Here is a 15,022-nt window from a genome sequence, read left to right as displayed (position 1 = left end):
GTTCAGAAACAGTGCTGATAATTAAATTAACCTGCTAACTAGCCATGCAAATTCTGATAAGCAGTGACCAAAAAAAAAAAAAAAAAAAGGGAACTCTTGAGAAGCTCTCAGAAAAATGACAAGGTTGTCACTGGAGATTATTCATCATGACCAGATTTGCTTTTCCCTGTTTGCCAAGTTCAACATTGTTCCTTCATACACATCACATGCTTTGGGGTTTTAATTAAATAATTAGGGGCCAAATTCTGCCACCCGTGCTCAAGCTGAGTAGTGCCTGACTCTCTAATCAGTCTGACTGTCACCGAGAAAAGCCACTGCTGAAAGTGTGAGTAGCAGAATCAGGCCCTACTTTTAAAGTTAGCATCTGCCCCATTCTGATTGACAATGGGCTTGAATCCAGAAATTTGCACTGTAAATATCTGTGGTCATTTTCCATCAGTACAGCTGTGTGTAGAGTTCTCTTGTAGCATAAAACCAGCCAAATGTGGGCTTTTCACCAATTTCCACCATAAGGCAAACCACATCTCTTCTTCAGCAGTGTACCTTCAGAAGTTTGTACTGTCAGTGAAAGGCATTTTCTCCCACCTCGATGAGAATGGTTAAATTTAAATCCGTGGTATAGTGACATGAAATAAGTTGGAATGCAGGGAGGGTGGGAAGGAACCATGAGCAGGACACCTACAGGGAACAGTAGTTTTGACACAGTGTCGTGTCAGGACAATACCCCTTCACTGTGATGTTCTGGCAATCGCAGGTGATGTCACAGCTGGTGAATTGAGTGTGTGTGGGGTGTGTGTGTGGGGGGTCAGAACCCAGAATAAACTAGTTAGGGGCTGCCAGAGTCCTGAAGCTGATGCTACTCTGAGTCAGTGGTTTGCAATTTTAAACCATCTCTCAGTTGCAATACGTTATACGTAGGTGTGGGCGAGACTGCATTTTTAATGGCCCTACAGTAACCCTTGGGAACTTCAGCAGAGATCTCAAAATGGACACCACTCATAATGAGCTATTGTTTTCTGGTAAAACAATTCACGGATACACAAATTCAATCTGCAACCGGGGCGTCTGGCTTTCTTGTGATAATGGTGCTGTTATTAAACACATCAGCGATGGAGTTATGGCACCTGGCTTTTATCTGTGTGCTGCACAATGTGTCCTTGTACATTGAAGTGTTAGCAACCTTTCCGAGGAAGCTAATTAGACTGGAGGGCAGAGAAGGGACATACAGATCAGATGACAGGCTTACTAAAGAAGGTCAAACAGCTTCATGAGTTTAGAGATGGAAAGGACCCATGAGAGCACCTAGGCCATCTCCCCAACAATGCAGCATTGTTACCTATTGTACATTTGCACCCATATTTTGTTCACAGAGTAGCTAACTCATGATTTTATCACAAATCTGAGTGCTATTTGGTGTTTTTATTAAAGCCCTGGCTCCTGCAGTCATGTTATTACATGAGACTCCTGGCTTTCATTTAAAACAAAAGTTGCTAACCTTGTGGCTGCAGAGAACTTTATTCTTGTAGCGGAACACAAAGCAGCTGCTGTCTCAGGCTATGTCTACAGCCTATGCTGGCAAAACTTACGTTGCATGGGGGTGTGAATATTCCAGACCCCTGAGCAATATAAATTACACCAGCATAAGTGTTTGTGGGCATAGTTTATGCAGTTTGCGGAGGTGGTTTTTTTATGCCGACGGGAAAGCTCTCTCCCATCGGCATAGAGCGTCTTGACCAGAGTGTCTGGCACAGCTGTGCCATGCCACTGCAGCATGATATGTCTCAGTGTGGCCTTGCTGTGGTTTAATGGATGATGCATTAGACTGGGAGTCAGAAAATCTGGGTTCGAATCTCAGCCTTTCTATCCACCTCGTGTGTGACTGCAGGCAAACCACTTTCCATCCTTTCTCTGTCTTGTCAGTTCATACTGAAAGCTTTTTGGGGTAGGGACTGTCCCTTACACTGTGCGGGCAAAGCATCTAGTATAATAAGGCCCTGAACTCAGCTGTGGCCTTTAGGTGTTACTGTACTATAAATAAAATTGTTTGTTGCAACTTTAGTGATACCCATGTAACTCCACTCACTTCACTAGGGGTTGCATGTACATTGTTAAGGAACTGTTTGGTTCAATGGATATAATTACAATCCTTTTTTCTAAAATGCTGGGTTTACGTGTTGCCGTATGTGTTTGTTAACAGTTTGTTGGAATACTATAAATAATGATACTTTGCAATTATGCACAGCTCCTCTGCATGCATCAATTAATTACACCTCACAGTTCCATGCGAAGTAGGCAAACCACTTTGATCCATTATGATTGAAGTAATGTACATTAATCTGTGATGATGAATAAGCAGTATTCTCACAATGCAGCCATGGCCATTAACGGGAGACTGTTTAGCAACCTGCCTGGGCACAGGCAATTTTTGCTTTGTGTGTGAAGCCCTACTCCTCCTTGAAGTATAAGACTAACATATGTGCAGTGCAATATCTGGGAGTGATTAAAAAAACAATAAAGAGGATTCCCAAATGGGATGTGAACTGAATAGCCTACATTCCATGCCTTAAATCATTCACAAGCCTCAACATGCAGAAGACAATGGAATGATGTTCAGGCTGGTGGGATGCGGACTTTCCAAGCTCCAGCTGTTGAATCAACCTGCCTGCTTCATTTAGGTACCCAGAGATTTCTTCTTTCTGAAATCTTCTGCAATGGCAGCTCAGGTATTTACTGTGTGTGTTGGTTGTTTAGGCATAATCAAGAAATTCTTCCATCCACCGCTAATGGTAGGATGCTTTGCACTCAGTCTTATGTCCTTTTCCTCTCCTCATTACAACACTGGGAGACAGAAGGCAGTACTGTGTCCAAAGGATTTGCAAAGGTTTTCAGCTTGCTGAAGCCAAGGGAATACCAGTAAGCAAAGAACTCAGCAAACACCAAAAAGTCTGACACCAAGACTCACTTCAAGCACATTCTCCTATGTGAGACTGAAACATCCAAGGTCAGAATGCTGCAGGCTGGGGATTCAAAAAAGATTTCAGAGCTTTGCAAAGACATTGTGAAGGATTTAAAGATAGCTTATCAGCAGGACGTTATTGGCAGCTGAAGATACGATAAAAGGGCTTCCATTCCTGTCTTGGAATGCTATAAACAACTGTTAATCACTTATGCTAGTTCAAAATTCTCAGGTGACGTTTGAAACATAATGGATCTATCTGTCTTCTAGCATACCTCGGAGCTGAGGTACTGATCCAGTGTTCACTAAGACGTGACTGATGGGTTTCTGTTACAGTTCTGACTATGAGTTGATATAGGAAAAGAACAAACTTCACCATCAAACTGTGGTTATCTGTCTACCTATCATTTCAACTCTAGAGCACCTGTGATGGCTGCCATCCTGGCTGACACACAGGGGATTAAACTGGGGACCTCTAGAGCTGAAAGCACAAGTCTTTCTATGGCTTGGTTAAACAGCCAAGCATTGTCAGGTGAGGCTATAAAAGATTCATATCTTGGGTGGATCAGGCACAGAGTGGATCAGGCACAGGGACCTGGAAACACACCCACACGCCCCACATCCCTACGCACCAATCCACAAGTGGGATATGCACCTATCTCCAGATTTTCAAACATTTAGCCCTCACAATTGTGGCCAGATTTTCAAAGAGCTCAGCTCCCATTCAGACATCTAAATAAGGCCCAGTTTTTCCAAAGCACTCGCCATGCAGCCGCTCTTATTCTGACACCAAAAGCCACATTTTCAAAAAAGCCCAGCGCCCAACATGCTCAGCCCTTTTGAGAAATTTGGTCCCAACAGCAAGTGACAAGCTCTTGAAAAGCTGGCCCTGAACTCTTTTGATAATCTGGCCCTAAGCATCTATATACCCGTAAGACTTTTTTCCCCACTTTCAAATTCCTAAGATCTTAGTGTAGGCTGATTTACTCCTCTCTCAAGGAAAGCAGATTTCTGCAAGGATCATGTCATTTGCAGAACATATGGCAGAAGGGAACCTTAGTTAAAGAATGGTGAGCTAAATCACAATCCCCTTTGCTTTGGCAAGGACATCGGGTGGATGCCTTTATGATTAAGTGGGTTTCTTGCAGTCTTTTTTTTTTTTTTTCCCATCTCGGAGTTCCAACAGGTGTTTCCTCCAAGGCATATATGTTTCCTATAATATTGGAATGAAGGGAGATGTCACCCATGGTGGCTTGTGTATATAGATGACGGTTTTATTATGATAGAAAACGTGTGCACTGATTGATTGGTAGCGCTGAGTAGAGTGAAAAGGACTTGTGAGAAGACTGTCTCCAACTTGCCAAAATACCATTTAATCACTGGCTGGGACATTCATTATCTGGGCAGCAGGGAAGAGGCCTTGTATACTGGGGAGGAGCCGTAGGGCTAATGGACAAAACTGTCTCTATTTGGCATCGGACTGTATGGATACACTGGAGAGGTTTAATGGGATGCAGGTTTATTTATTCCCCCAGATATATCAATTACTGTAGACAGTTCTATTTAGAGAACAAGTTTAGACTTTCTCACTGTCTCATAACACTAGAACAAAGGGAGAACAAATAAAATTGGAAAGTGAAAAATTCAAAACTGATAAAAGGAATTTTTTTCATGCAACCTGTAATTAGACAGTGGAACTCACTGCCACAGGATGTCATTAAGGCCAAGAATTTAGCAGGACTCAAAGAGGGACTAGACATTTACATGGTAGCAATAATATCTAGAGTTTTAATAGTTAATACTAATTAAATTTGGAAGAGATATAAGACCTTATGGTTCAGTGTTTAAGCCAGTCTCTAAAGTGAGACCATCATTGAGGGCAGATTATCCCATATCTGCCACAGGTGAGGGTTCTTGCACTTTCCTCTGAAACATCTGGTGCTGGTCCCTGCTGAACTGTGCTAGCTAAGAGGGAACAGGGTTAGGAAGGCACTGCAGTTCTGCAATGGAGCCAGCTTTCTGACTTCTGATTAAAATTAAACCCAGCACATGTTCTAATGTCTTGAACATGTCACAGAGAAGGTTTGCAGGCTGCTTGCCAAGCTGCAATCATTACAGTTTTGCTCAGTGCCATTAATGGACCCTCTGTGGCTTTTATATTTTGTGTTGGTCTCGTGATGGGTGAATGTTTATAAAACCTGGAAACATGTTAATTTAAAAAGAACAAGGCAACCCATTCTAACGAGGACACCCTGGGGCTTCGTTATTACTTCCTTAGACTATGGTTGGTGAGCTAGCAGCAGCCAGCTGGAACTTCCAGCCTGGTCTTTGATGAGGTCTCCTGTGGAAAGAAACAGCCTCAGAAAGGCCCTCAGAAAGGAATGTCACCCTTTCCCTTCACACCTCCCTCCTGCCCCTGCAGCACCCTCCCATTCAGTGAACCTGGCCTTGCTCATTCTGTTTGTGCCAGGTGAGAGATTACTGAGGTGTGGTCTACACCAGCAAGGTATGTCGGTATAACTGCATTGCTCACCATGAATGATGTAGTTATACCAACCTAATTCCTTGTGTAGACTGCGCTATATCAATGGGGAGGTGGGAATTCTCCTGTCGACATAGCTACCGCTTCTTGGGGAGGCGGAGTATCTACGCCAGTAGGAGAAGCCCTTCCATCGGCATTGGTAGCGTCTTCACTTCTACAGCAACACTGCTGCATTTTAAGATTAGACAAGCCCTAAGACACGTAAAATATGAAGGGCTAGTACCTTGGCTGGTGCAGGCTCATGTAGTTCTATGGAAGCAGTGGAGTTATGCCAGTTTACGACAGCAGAAGATCTAATCCCCTGGGTGGGTTTTTTTTAATTCCCCCCATTATTGTGGTCATTACAGTCATAGGGTGATCAAGTCGATTTTGTACCTGACTTGGTAAATGTTCTTGACAATTGTTCAAGGTTGATTTTACCCCAACTTCAGAACAGGAGAAAATCGTTCTGAGTGAATTATTTATTCAACACATTTCACCTCTTTTTTCTGTTCAGGAGTTGGCTGAGATCAGATAGTGATTTTCTCATAGTTATCTGCCATTCAAAAGTATTCTCCGAACAATTCTTGAGGTCAGGAACAGTAACATCACAACAATTTGGCATTCAGAATTTAACCTGATTGGATATGTAAGGCACATGGTGTTCTTTCTGCTCCCTGATTAGATGAATATAACACTTTGAAGCACAACTACATATTTGAAATGTACTTTCTGTCAATACTCTGCAACATCGTCCTGATCCTAAACTCATCGAGTCAATGGAAAGGTTCCTGATGATTTCGTTGGGTTTTGGGGCTAGACAGGGGTTGCATAAAAATCGCTCTTTCCATGAACATCCCTGCTGATGAACTCGGTGGTTAGAGTATTCAGGGGAAGCAAGCATGAAACAGCCACTAAAACCATCCATATAATAATTCAAAGAAATATTTGATGAATGTGTTTTCCCTGCATTTGCTTGGCTCTACACGGCACATTAACAAGATGACAGGTTTCAGAGTAGCAGCCGTGTTAGTCTGTATTCACAGAAAGAAAAGGAGGACTTGTGGCACCTTAGAGACGAACAAATTTATTTCAGCATAAGCTTTTGTGAGATACATGCATGCATCTGATGAAGTGAGCTGTAGCTCACAAAAGCTTATGCTCTAATAAATTTGTTCGTCTCTAAGGTGCCACAAGTCCTCCTTTTCTTTTTGCACATTAACAAGAGAATTCATCTAAATAATCCCCTCTAGTGTTTTCTTTAAATTGCTGCACCATCACTGCAACTATGTACCAGCCAGGACAAGACAGATCTCTTGTATGTAATGTACAGCTCCTTACAACCGATCTGCCTTGCTGCAGTGGGACAGACTAGCCACGAGTCAGACAAAGATGGGTTCTTGCGAACCGGTACAAAGATCATTTCAATGTGGCTAAACTGTCACCATGGCTGCGATGTAGCTGATCAGTTGCTCTATCTCTTTAGGATTGCTGCTGTCGTGGCAGAAGAGGATAGCAATGCTCTGCTGGATTCCACAGGAATGTTCCACTGGTGCAAGGCTGTCCCACTGGAACAGGCTGTCCTGGTAGGTGTGGTGTAATCAGCTAGGCTGTATGGAACTCTTATGACTGCTTCTGGGGAATGCCTTTCTAAGTATCTAAGGGCTCTGCTGTCTGCAGAGGTTGGCACCCACTGTGTACTCAGTGCCGAGGACACACTCACACCTGCGCGGTTCACTCACTCACTTTACTTGTGTTCTTTCTTCTTCTCTTAGGGATACACTGTGACACTGATCTATGCTACGAGACCCTGAGGGAAGCTCAGAGAGGGGTTGAGCCTCAGGGACAGGTGGGAATGGGAGTGTCTAGAAGCAGTAGCATCCTTGAGGGTGGTTCCATCTGCTCCTGCTGGTTATTATTATTAGTATGACAATAGCACTTAGAGGCTCCAATCAAGACAAAGACCCCATCATGTTAGGCACTGTAAATGCACATATCAGGAGACAGTCCCTCTCCCAAAGAACGTATACTCTACATGCGGAAGACTGGCACAGGAGTGTTATCCCCACTTTACAGATGGGGATCTGAGGCTGAGAGAGGCTAAGTGACTTGCCCAAGGTCATACAAGGTGTCTGTGGCTGAGCTGGGAATTGAACCCCAACCTTACTAGGGCTATATGGGGTGCACAGAGAGGGGGCTCTTTTTAATATATCTCTAATATAATACATAATACCTCCCCAGCAAGGCTTTCCTATGCAGCAAGACTTGGGGGTGGGGGAGCAGCTGGTTCACTAGAGGGTCCTGGCAGGTAGGCAAAGAGGAAACAGATTTTCAAAAAAATTTTTTTTAATGACTTAATTGCAAATTTCAAGACTTTCTGTGTTCTGATTTTACCAGTCTGGGAATCTTTAAACTCTTTTTTTTTTTTCCTTTTAGCTCATTTATTTACTATAAGTGTTAATCTTTTAAAAGAATAAAATTCCATTCAGAAATGGCAGGTGGTGCTCTGAGCTGCCAGGATTCTGAGAGGAGGCAACCAAATCTTGCAGTGAGGTGATCAAAGATTTCATCAGAAATACAGAATGTTCAAGCTGTTCCGCCAGCTGGGAGACTTGCAGCAGGTTGGAATTCATGCTGCTTGAAATGCAGCATCCTCCTTCTGAGCATGTAAAAGGATCCTAAAAGCCATCAACATCCAAAGTAGAAAGGGATAAATATCTGAAAGGCCTGGAGGCTCAGCTCAGATAACCCAACGGTAGCATTTTCAAAAGCACCTAAGACACATTTTCAAATCCTTAGCGTATGTCTACACTTGGGGCTGGGGACTGTTAGCTTGAGAAATCGCATCAGCGCTAGGTCTGATCAAGCCTGTGTGCTAAAAATAGAGTGTAGCCACAGCAGTGCAAGCAGCCTGAGGTGCTAGCCAACCCAGCTAGGTACCTAGCATCTCAGATGGATATGTACTGGGGTGGTGAGCCGCTCCCATTACTCATGCTAGGCTATTTTTAGTGCACAAGCACTATCAGAGCTAGCACCGGTATGATTCTTCAAGCTGGGAATTACACCTCAAGCTTGTAGACTTGTTTCTCCAAAATAACATGTCCGTCCCTGTTGCTCGCTTATTATATCAAACTTTCTCCTGTTGATCTAGCAACTGCATATTTCCTTCGGTAGATTCCAGCGGTCATCGTTTTTCCAATTGTTCCTATAAAATACGCTATATAATAGATTGCATTTTTAATTGTTTAGCTCCATTCAACAAACTAATCATTGGACTTAAGGCATGTTGCATTAAATACAGCTGAAGGTTTCATTATTCAATATAAACTAAACCGATTAGTTAGAGACAATCATTTAATTTAGTTATGATTGTAATCTCTCATCAGGAAAGTTTCCTCTGCCATAATGCTTTTGTTTCTCTGGAAAGAAAAGTGGCTGGGGAAAGAATGTTACGAGGACTTACTAATTTGACACCTCATTGCCTAAGGTGGATACACACTATGTAAATTGACAGCTCTCAACTGGTTAATGTGGACACATACCATGTACCAATCAAGTAAGGCTTCCTCAGTTACATCTCATTATTTGGAACCTCATCATGCAGAGAGGATGACACAAACAATGGCATAGTGTGTCACAAGGAAACATGACATCACAGGACCAGAAATGCAAAACCCAAATATACATCTGGTCAAAAAATAAGGGTTGAGACAAATTCCCTAACATGATTGCTCTGCCTCTCCCCTGATCTCTGTGGTTTAAATGAGATGGCACGCTCCTTGAGACAAGGACTAACCATGTCTTCCTGTGCATTTGTACTTTGCCTTGCACAATGGGGCCCCAACCCTGAAATTAATAACAAATACATAAATAAATACGATCCTATGTAAATAACAAATTGGCCAAAGTTGTTATTATTAATCATATTTACTGCAGTAATGCCTAAGGACCAAGCAAGAAGGGGGGCTCATGGACAAACACAGGGTAGCGGACACAGCATGGGGAACATGATATAAAACACAAGCAGAGAGAACAGTGTGCAGGCAGCAGGTGTCATGTTAGTGCTACAATTTAATTTATGTATATATTTATTTTTGGGGGGGCAGGTTTGGTTGGGAGGAGATTGGATAAATAAACAGAAAAGAAAGGGAGTGAGGAAATTGAAGGGAAGGTGTATGAGGGGGACACAGATGAGAGGGGCCGTAAAGATGAGGTGAAGAGACTGTGAGGGAGAGGAACGAAGACGGTTTTAAATTGTCTATGTGCACCACTGATCTCTACTGGAAGGACTAAGAACTGCTCCACTGTGTGTTGTAGGACCTATACTGCTAATAGCTTGCTCCAAGCGATACTGCTCTGTGCTTCTGGAGCAAGATGATTGGAGTTCTAATCCCACCATTGCAGTGAAGTTCTGATTAGCCATGATATGGAACACACTAAAAACCTTAGCACAGTAGGAGCAGCCAGTGCAGAAAGGGTGGGGAGCGTCCCTTTAAAATCCCTGACTCTGCCTGAGCACAGCAGAGGAAGGGGTTCTAATCTGGTGTCTGGGTAAAATTCTTCTGTTTGCAGCAATCAGCTTGTGTTTTCTGAAGGGAAGTTGCAAGCTTCATGGAATTTACTGCTCATATGTACTGAGGCGAGCACACTTCACAACAATGTGTGTGTAGGGGGAAGAGATTTTGACCACAACTTCAAGGGGAACTTCTTACCCTTAGTGAAAAAGTGCCTTGTATCAGTAATGTCCATGCAGAGCTAACAGTACCTTACTTTTTAAAGGCTCACCTGAAAGACTCATAAACACAACACTGCCTGATATTTATTTTACTGTTTTAGAAGACTGTAGGGCTCAGCAGATACTGTTGGGATTTGAACATGTAGTTCTCCTCACCATTGTAAGCTATCTTCTCTGCTATGTTGTATTCCTGGTACCGAAACTTTAGGGGAGTGAGTTTGGAGTCAAAGAACTTATGAGGAATTGTTTCATTTTATACAAAGTCTGATTCTATGGCAGGAGTGTTATCCAGTAAGGAAATGGCCCAAGTCTTCCGGGACGTTGAGGAAAAATGTAAAAAACTAGCAGCTTGGGGTCTGTTCTGTTTTAATTTAGAAGCACCAGAGACAAACTACTTCACCTCTGCATGATCATATCGTCGTTTGTGTCTTTGGAGATGCTAATTCAACATTAATTGGGCTGCGGAACTTTGTGATGCCTTTAAGAGCCAGTAACTTCACTTACCAGGAGCTGAAAGACATTGTCTTTCTCGGGTCTCTGGAATATATGAAAAGAGAGTGGAAATTTATCCAGAATTTCCCAAAGCTGCTATTATTCCCGGTAAGAATTTCTCTCTTCAGTCTCTCTCTCTCTCTCTCTCACACACACACACACACACACCATTTTTAGACAGTTTTAAAGTTCAATATGTTTTTAGTAACCATGTACAACACTCCAGATTTGACACTTTTCCCTTATGATAGGAGTTTGCTTCTTTTGTCTTCCACTGGATTTTCCTTCTGCAATTCTGTATTCTCATCAGAGATGGACAAATCTGTTCAGATCCAACAAGAACTTAATTGATCCTCTGCCCCAAACTTGAACCTGAACCCAAAACTTTCTTGACAGATTTTCACTTCTCCAAAGTTTGTTTTCTTTTATGGGTGCTTCTTCACTCTCTGGTTTCCTACAGAAGCACAGAGAACCTGATCCCCACAAGAAGTGGGAAAGTATCCAAAATTTGACAAGAGAAGTTCAAAGTTTTTGCAGTTTCTACTTCTGTTTCTGGACCTTTGCTGGTGAGAGGAACATTGGAGAAGTTTCTGAAATTTGTTTGCTTATCTGAACCAAACCTATGACCCTTTAATGTTCACCCTTCTCTGAGTCTCATACTCCAACTGTCTGTCCTTTTTTACCAGGGCAGCGCCCTCTCCTGTGCAGACCTGAGGGCAGTTAACATAAGGTACTGCACCATGTGTACCATCCTGTCTTCTCACGTGAGGGCTTCCACCAATCCAACTCTGGTGGACACAGAAAACATCTTAGCCACTCTTAACATCCGGTCTATGCAGTTTAAGTGCAGCTCAACTGCTGGAGGTAAGAACTTCTCAGTTATGTAGATGAGCCTTTTGATGTGATGAGGCAGGGGAAAATAGAATAATCTCTGTAGCCTTTCTCAAGCAGCAGCATTAGAAGAGGAATATTTCAGTTTACTTCTGCATAAACCTTGGCAGAGGACAAATTGAAACTAATCTTTCATTGAGAGTGGTCACGACTTTGCACTAACACCATCCACGATGGTAACATGCACTTTGGTCGGCAATTTTGAGGTTTTTCAAGGCCCCATCAGTGATGGATTGTAGGTTGGGACTCTTGCCACAAGCCCTGTCCTGCTTTGTCCAACATGAAGAAGTAAAAAATGCAGCCACTGCCCTCTCTCTGGCTTAGTACTGGTGTCAGATTTGGTAGGAATTAGGGGACACAAGATGGCAGTTCCCACTGTCTTGCAGCTTTGAGGTGAGGGGCACCAAGTAAGAGCAACTCCTTGGCAAGGGTCAGGGAGAATAGGAAGCCAGCTACTCTCACCAATGGGCAGCATGTATTGCAAAATATACCCACTACCACTGCCAGGAACAACCATAGGGGCCCCACAGTCCATCCTTTGGTTGCTAGGAAACTCCTGGCATAAAATAATTGTAAAAAAAAATTAAAAACAGAGAAAGCTTAAGTAATGAGGTGAGTCAGGGAGTGGGGAAGGAAACTTTTTTCTGCTTGACAAACAGGTGTTTAATGGAAAGGAAAACCAGTAGGTCTCTGGGACTCATTCTCCAAGTGCTCAGAGAGCTACCCAGTGTGCTTTTGCAAAACATGACTGAGTCAAATTGAAAAATTTGATGAGGAATCATCTGTGTCCTTTCTTTCTCTCCACCACCCCTTTAGACTGCTGGGCATTGCCCCCTCATTTACCACTGCTCTGGTCACTGGGTATCCCTCCGAAAGATAAATACATCAATGACTCTTCCAAATTCAGAGCAATACTTTGGGTTTCCACCTTCTGAGGATGGGGAAGGGGTGGGGGTGCATCCATGCTTACTTCTGAAGCTTTAGTAGCTCCAGTTTTGTTTGCAAAAGCCCATGTGAATGGAGCTAATGGGCAGTGGTAGATGGCAGATGAATTGCACATTCCCTAACCTTCAACACAGGTAAGAGATTTGTATGTTTCCCCATGGGGGCTTGAGGTGGGGTGGAGGGCTGCTGTTTTAATCTAAACAGCATTTATAGCACAGAACTGCCATGGAAGCAAACAACTCCAGTCCAGCAGAATATTTATTGCATCTCTCTTCCTCCCTTCATTTGGCAAAGGAGCCAAGATTTGTCCTCCTCTTGGGAAAGGAGAAGTATTAATTAACTGAAAACAGGCTGAGAAATATATGGCTCTCCTAAGTGTTTTCCCCATACTTTATTATCATTCACAAGGCTTTTAAAACAATGGCTGTGCCAAAGGAAGATTAGAGTAAGGCAGAGACACGTTTTTAAATAATAAATTGACAAAACAATATGAATATAGGATTAGAAAAGAAGAAAAAGTGACTAATAAGGGATGTTTGAGTAAGAAGTACATGTAGCTGAAACAGATTAATTAGTTAAGAAGCAATCTGTACATATATAAAGTTAGATCTATAGTTGTAGATCTATATATTGACCACATAGATAGATATAGATACCGTGTGTGTGTGTATATATATATTTGTCTAAATCTCTCTATCCATAGTAGACAGATATAGCTACTGTACATACATATGGAGATAGATAGATAGATAGATCTATCTACAGGAATAAAAAGACATTTCTTTCTATCAATCACTGGCTGTCTTCTCTTCAGCATTTTTGCCTTTATCACCAGAACTTGTGATAAGCAGAATCCAAACCCCTTAGCTGAAATAACAATAATAGAGAAAAATAGAAAAACAACCCTTCCCACCCCATCTGGGTAGTTTCCTCAAGTACATTTTTATCCACTTCTCTTGGAAATACTTCTATATCCATCAGAAGATTTCAGAGCCCTTTACAAACTTTAATTAACCCCAACAAGCTCCCAGGCTTTTCCCCAAGGGTATTATCAATGTTTTACAGTTCTTTAAACTGAGGCACAAAGAAGTTAGGCAACATGGCCCAGGTCCTCAAGGGTATTCAGGCATTGTGGGCCAAATACCTTTGTTGATCTGAGCCCATACCAATGGTCACACATCATAGGCAGGAATAGATCTCAGATCCTCAGTCCTGGGGTTTAACTACAAGACTATCCTTCTTCACACCATGTAGCTTTCCAACAATTCTGTTGGGAGATGGACAGATGACAAGACAATTTGTTCCACGGAAGCAGAGCATGTGGAATAAGATGCCTCTGATTTCCTCATTCATTAAAATGACCAAGGGGGATGGGGAAAAAATCTTATATCATGGATAATGGAAAAGCTTGGCCAATGCTCGGCCCCAGAATAGGAGAAGCAGGGACACTGACAAGCATATAAGGAATCAGATTACTTCTCTGGAGAAGGAAAAAAAGGCTAGTAGTTAGAGCATAGGAGTGAGAGCCAGGACCCCCAGATTATGTTTCAGGGTGGGAGTCTAGTGTACTGGTTAGAGATGGGACGATTAAAAATCGGGGCTCCTGGGTTCTCTTCCTGACTCATGGCTAGAGTGTGGGCTAGTGGTTAGAGCAGGGAACTGAGAGTCAGAGCTCCTGGGTTCTATTTATGGGTTTGAGAAGGAGTGGTATCTAGTGGTTAGAGTAAGAATCCTGGCATCAAGTCTATTCTCATCCTTACCACTGACTTGCTGTGTGTCCTTGGGCAACTACCTAGTCGTTCTGCACCCTAATTGTACACCTGTGTAATAATAGTTATAGGATTGTTGTGAAGCCAAATTAATTAAAGTTTGCAACATGCGTTGAGATCTTTGGCTGAGAGGCAATGTGGAAATGCAAATTATTCTTGTTTTTATTACTCACAACTGTGATCAGTTCTTGTTAAAAGAATTATTTCAATAAATGGAAAGAGATTCTGTCACCACTGACTCGAGCAGCTTTGACATCTTCTGACAAAAGACTGAGTTCCCCAACATGATCCCTTTCTATTTAGCCTAGGTTTTTCACTCAGGTATTTATAAGGTGCCTCTCTCCTAACTCACTTTTTAGTGAGTTCTGGAACCCTAAAGTAACTACAATCCCAATTTCATAAATCCTTGGCTACTCAGTTAAGGCCATTTCTCAGATTTACACTGTTTTCTGGGGACAGAAAAGTAGTATTCACTTAAAGGACATTATCATCAATAAATAAAACCCCTTTTCCCTGAGCCAGCCATTAAATCTGTTTAGTGATTCACCTTCTGAGTATAAATTAGCTCTTTCCTCTTTCTAGGTTCATTAGATGTGTTGTTAAAATAGCCAACCCACTTTCTGCTTTGCTGCTGTAATTATTTGTAATTATAGGCCCAGATCCTGCAGCTGGGTCCACCTATAGGAAGTCTCTGCTGATCCAACAAAAGATTG

At 42.4% G+C, this 15,022-nt stretch overlaps 1 protein-coding gene across 1 annotated transcript in view; it reads left to right on the top strand.

The window, feature by feature from the left end:
- KCNU1 (potassium calcium-activated channel subfamily U member 1) overlaps positions 1 to 15,022 on the top strand; it is an 81,993-nt gene that overhangs the window by 46,917 nt on the left and 20,054 nt on the right. Inside the window, exons 17-19 of the mRNA XM_077805541.1 lie at positions 6,964 to 7,063; positions 10,588 to 10,812; positions 11,391 to 11,568. Coding sequence (XP_077661667.1) covers positions 6,964 to 7,063; positions 10,588 to 10,812; positions 11,391 to 11,568 — 503 coding nt within the window. The remainder of the gene's footprint in view (positions 1 to 6,963; positions 7,064 to 10,587; positions 10,813 to 11,390; positions 11,569 to 15,022) is intronic.

This window comes from Eretmochelys imbricata, chromosome 26 (genome assembly GCF_965152235.1).
Source record: "Eretmochelys imbricata isolate rEreImb1 chromosome 26, rEreImb1.hap1, whole genome shotgun sequence".
In the NCBI taxonomy this organism is placed as follows: Eukaryota; Metazoa; Chordata; order Testudines; family Cheloniidae; genus Eretmochelys; species Eretmochelys imbricata.
The sequence above is the reverse complement of the archived record's forward strand: the minus strand, read 5'-3'. Positions and strand labels throughout refer to the sequence as shown.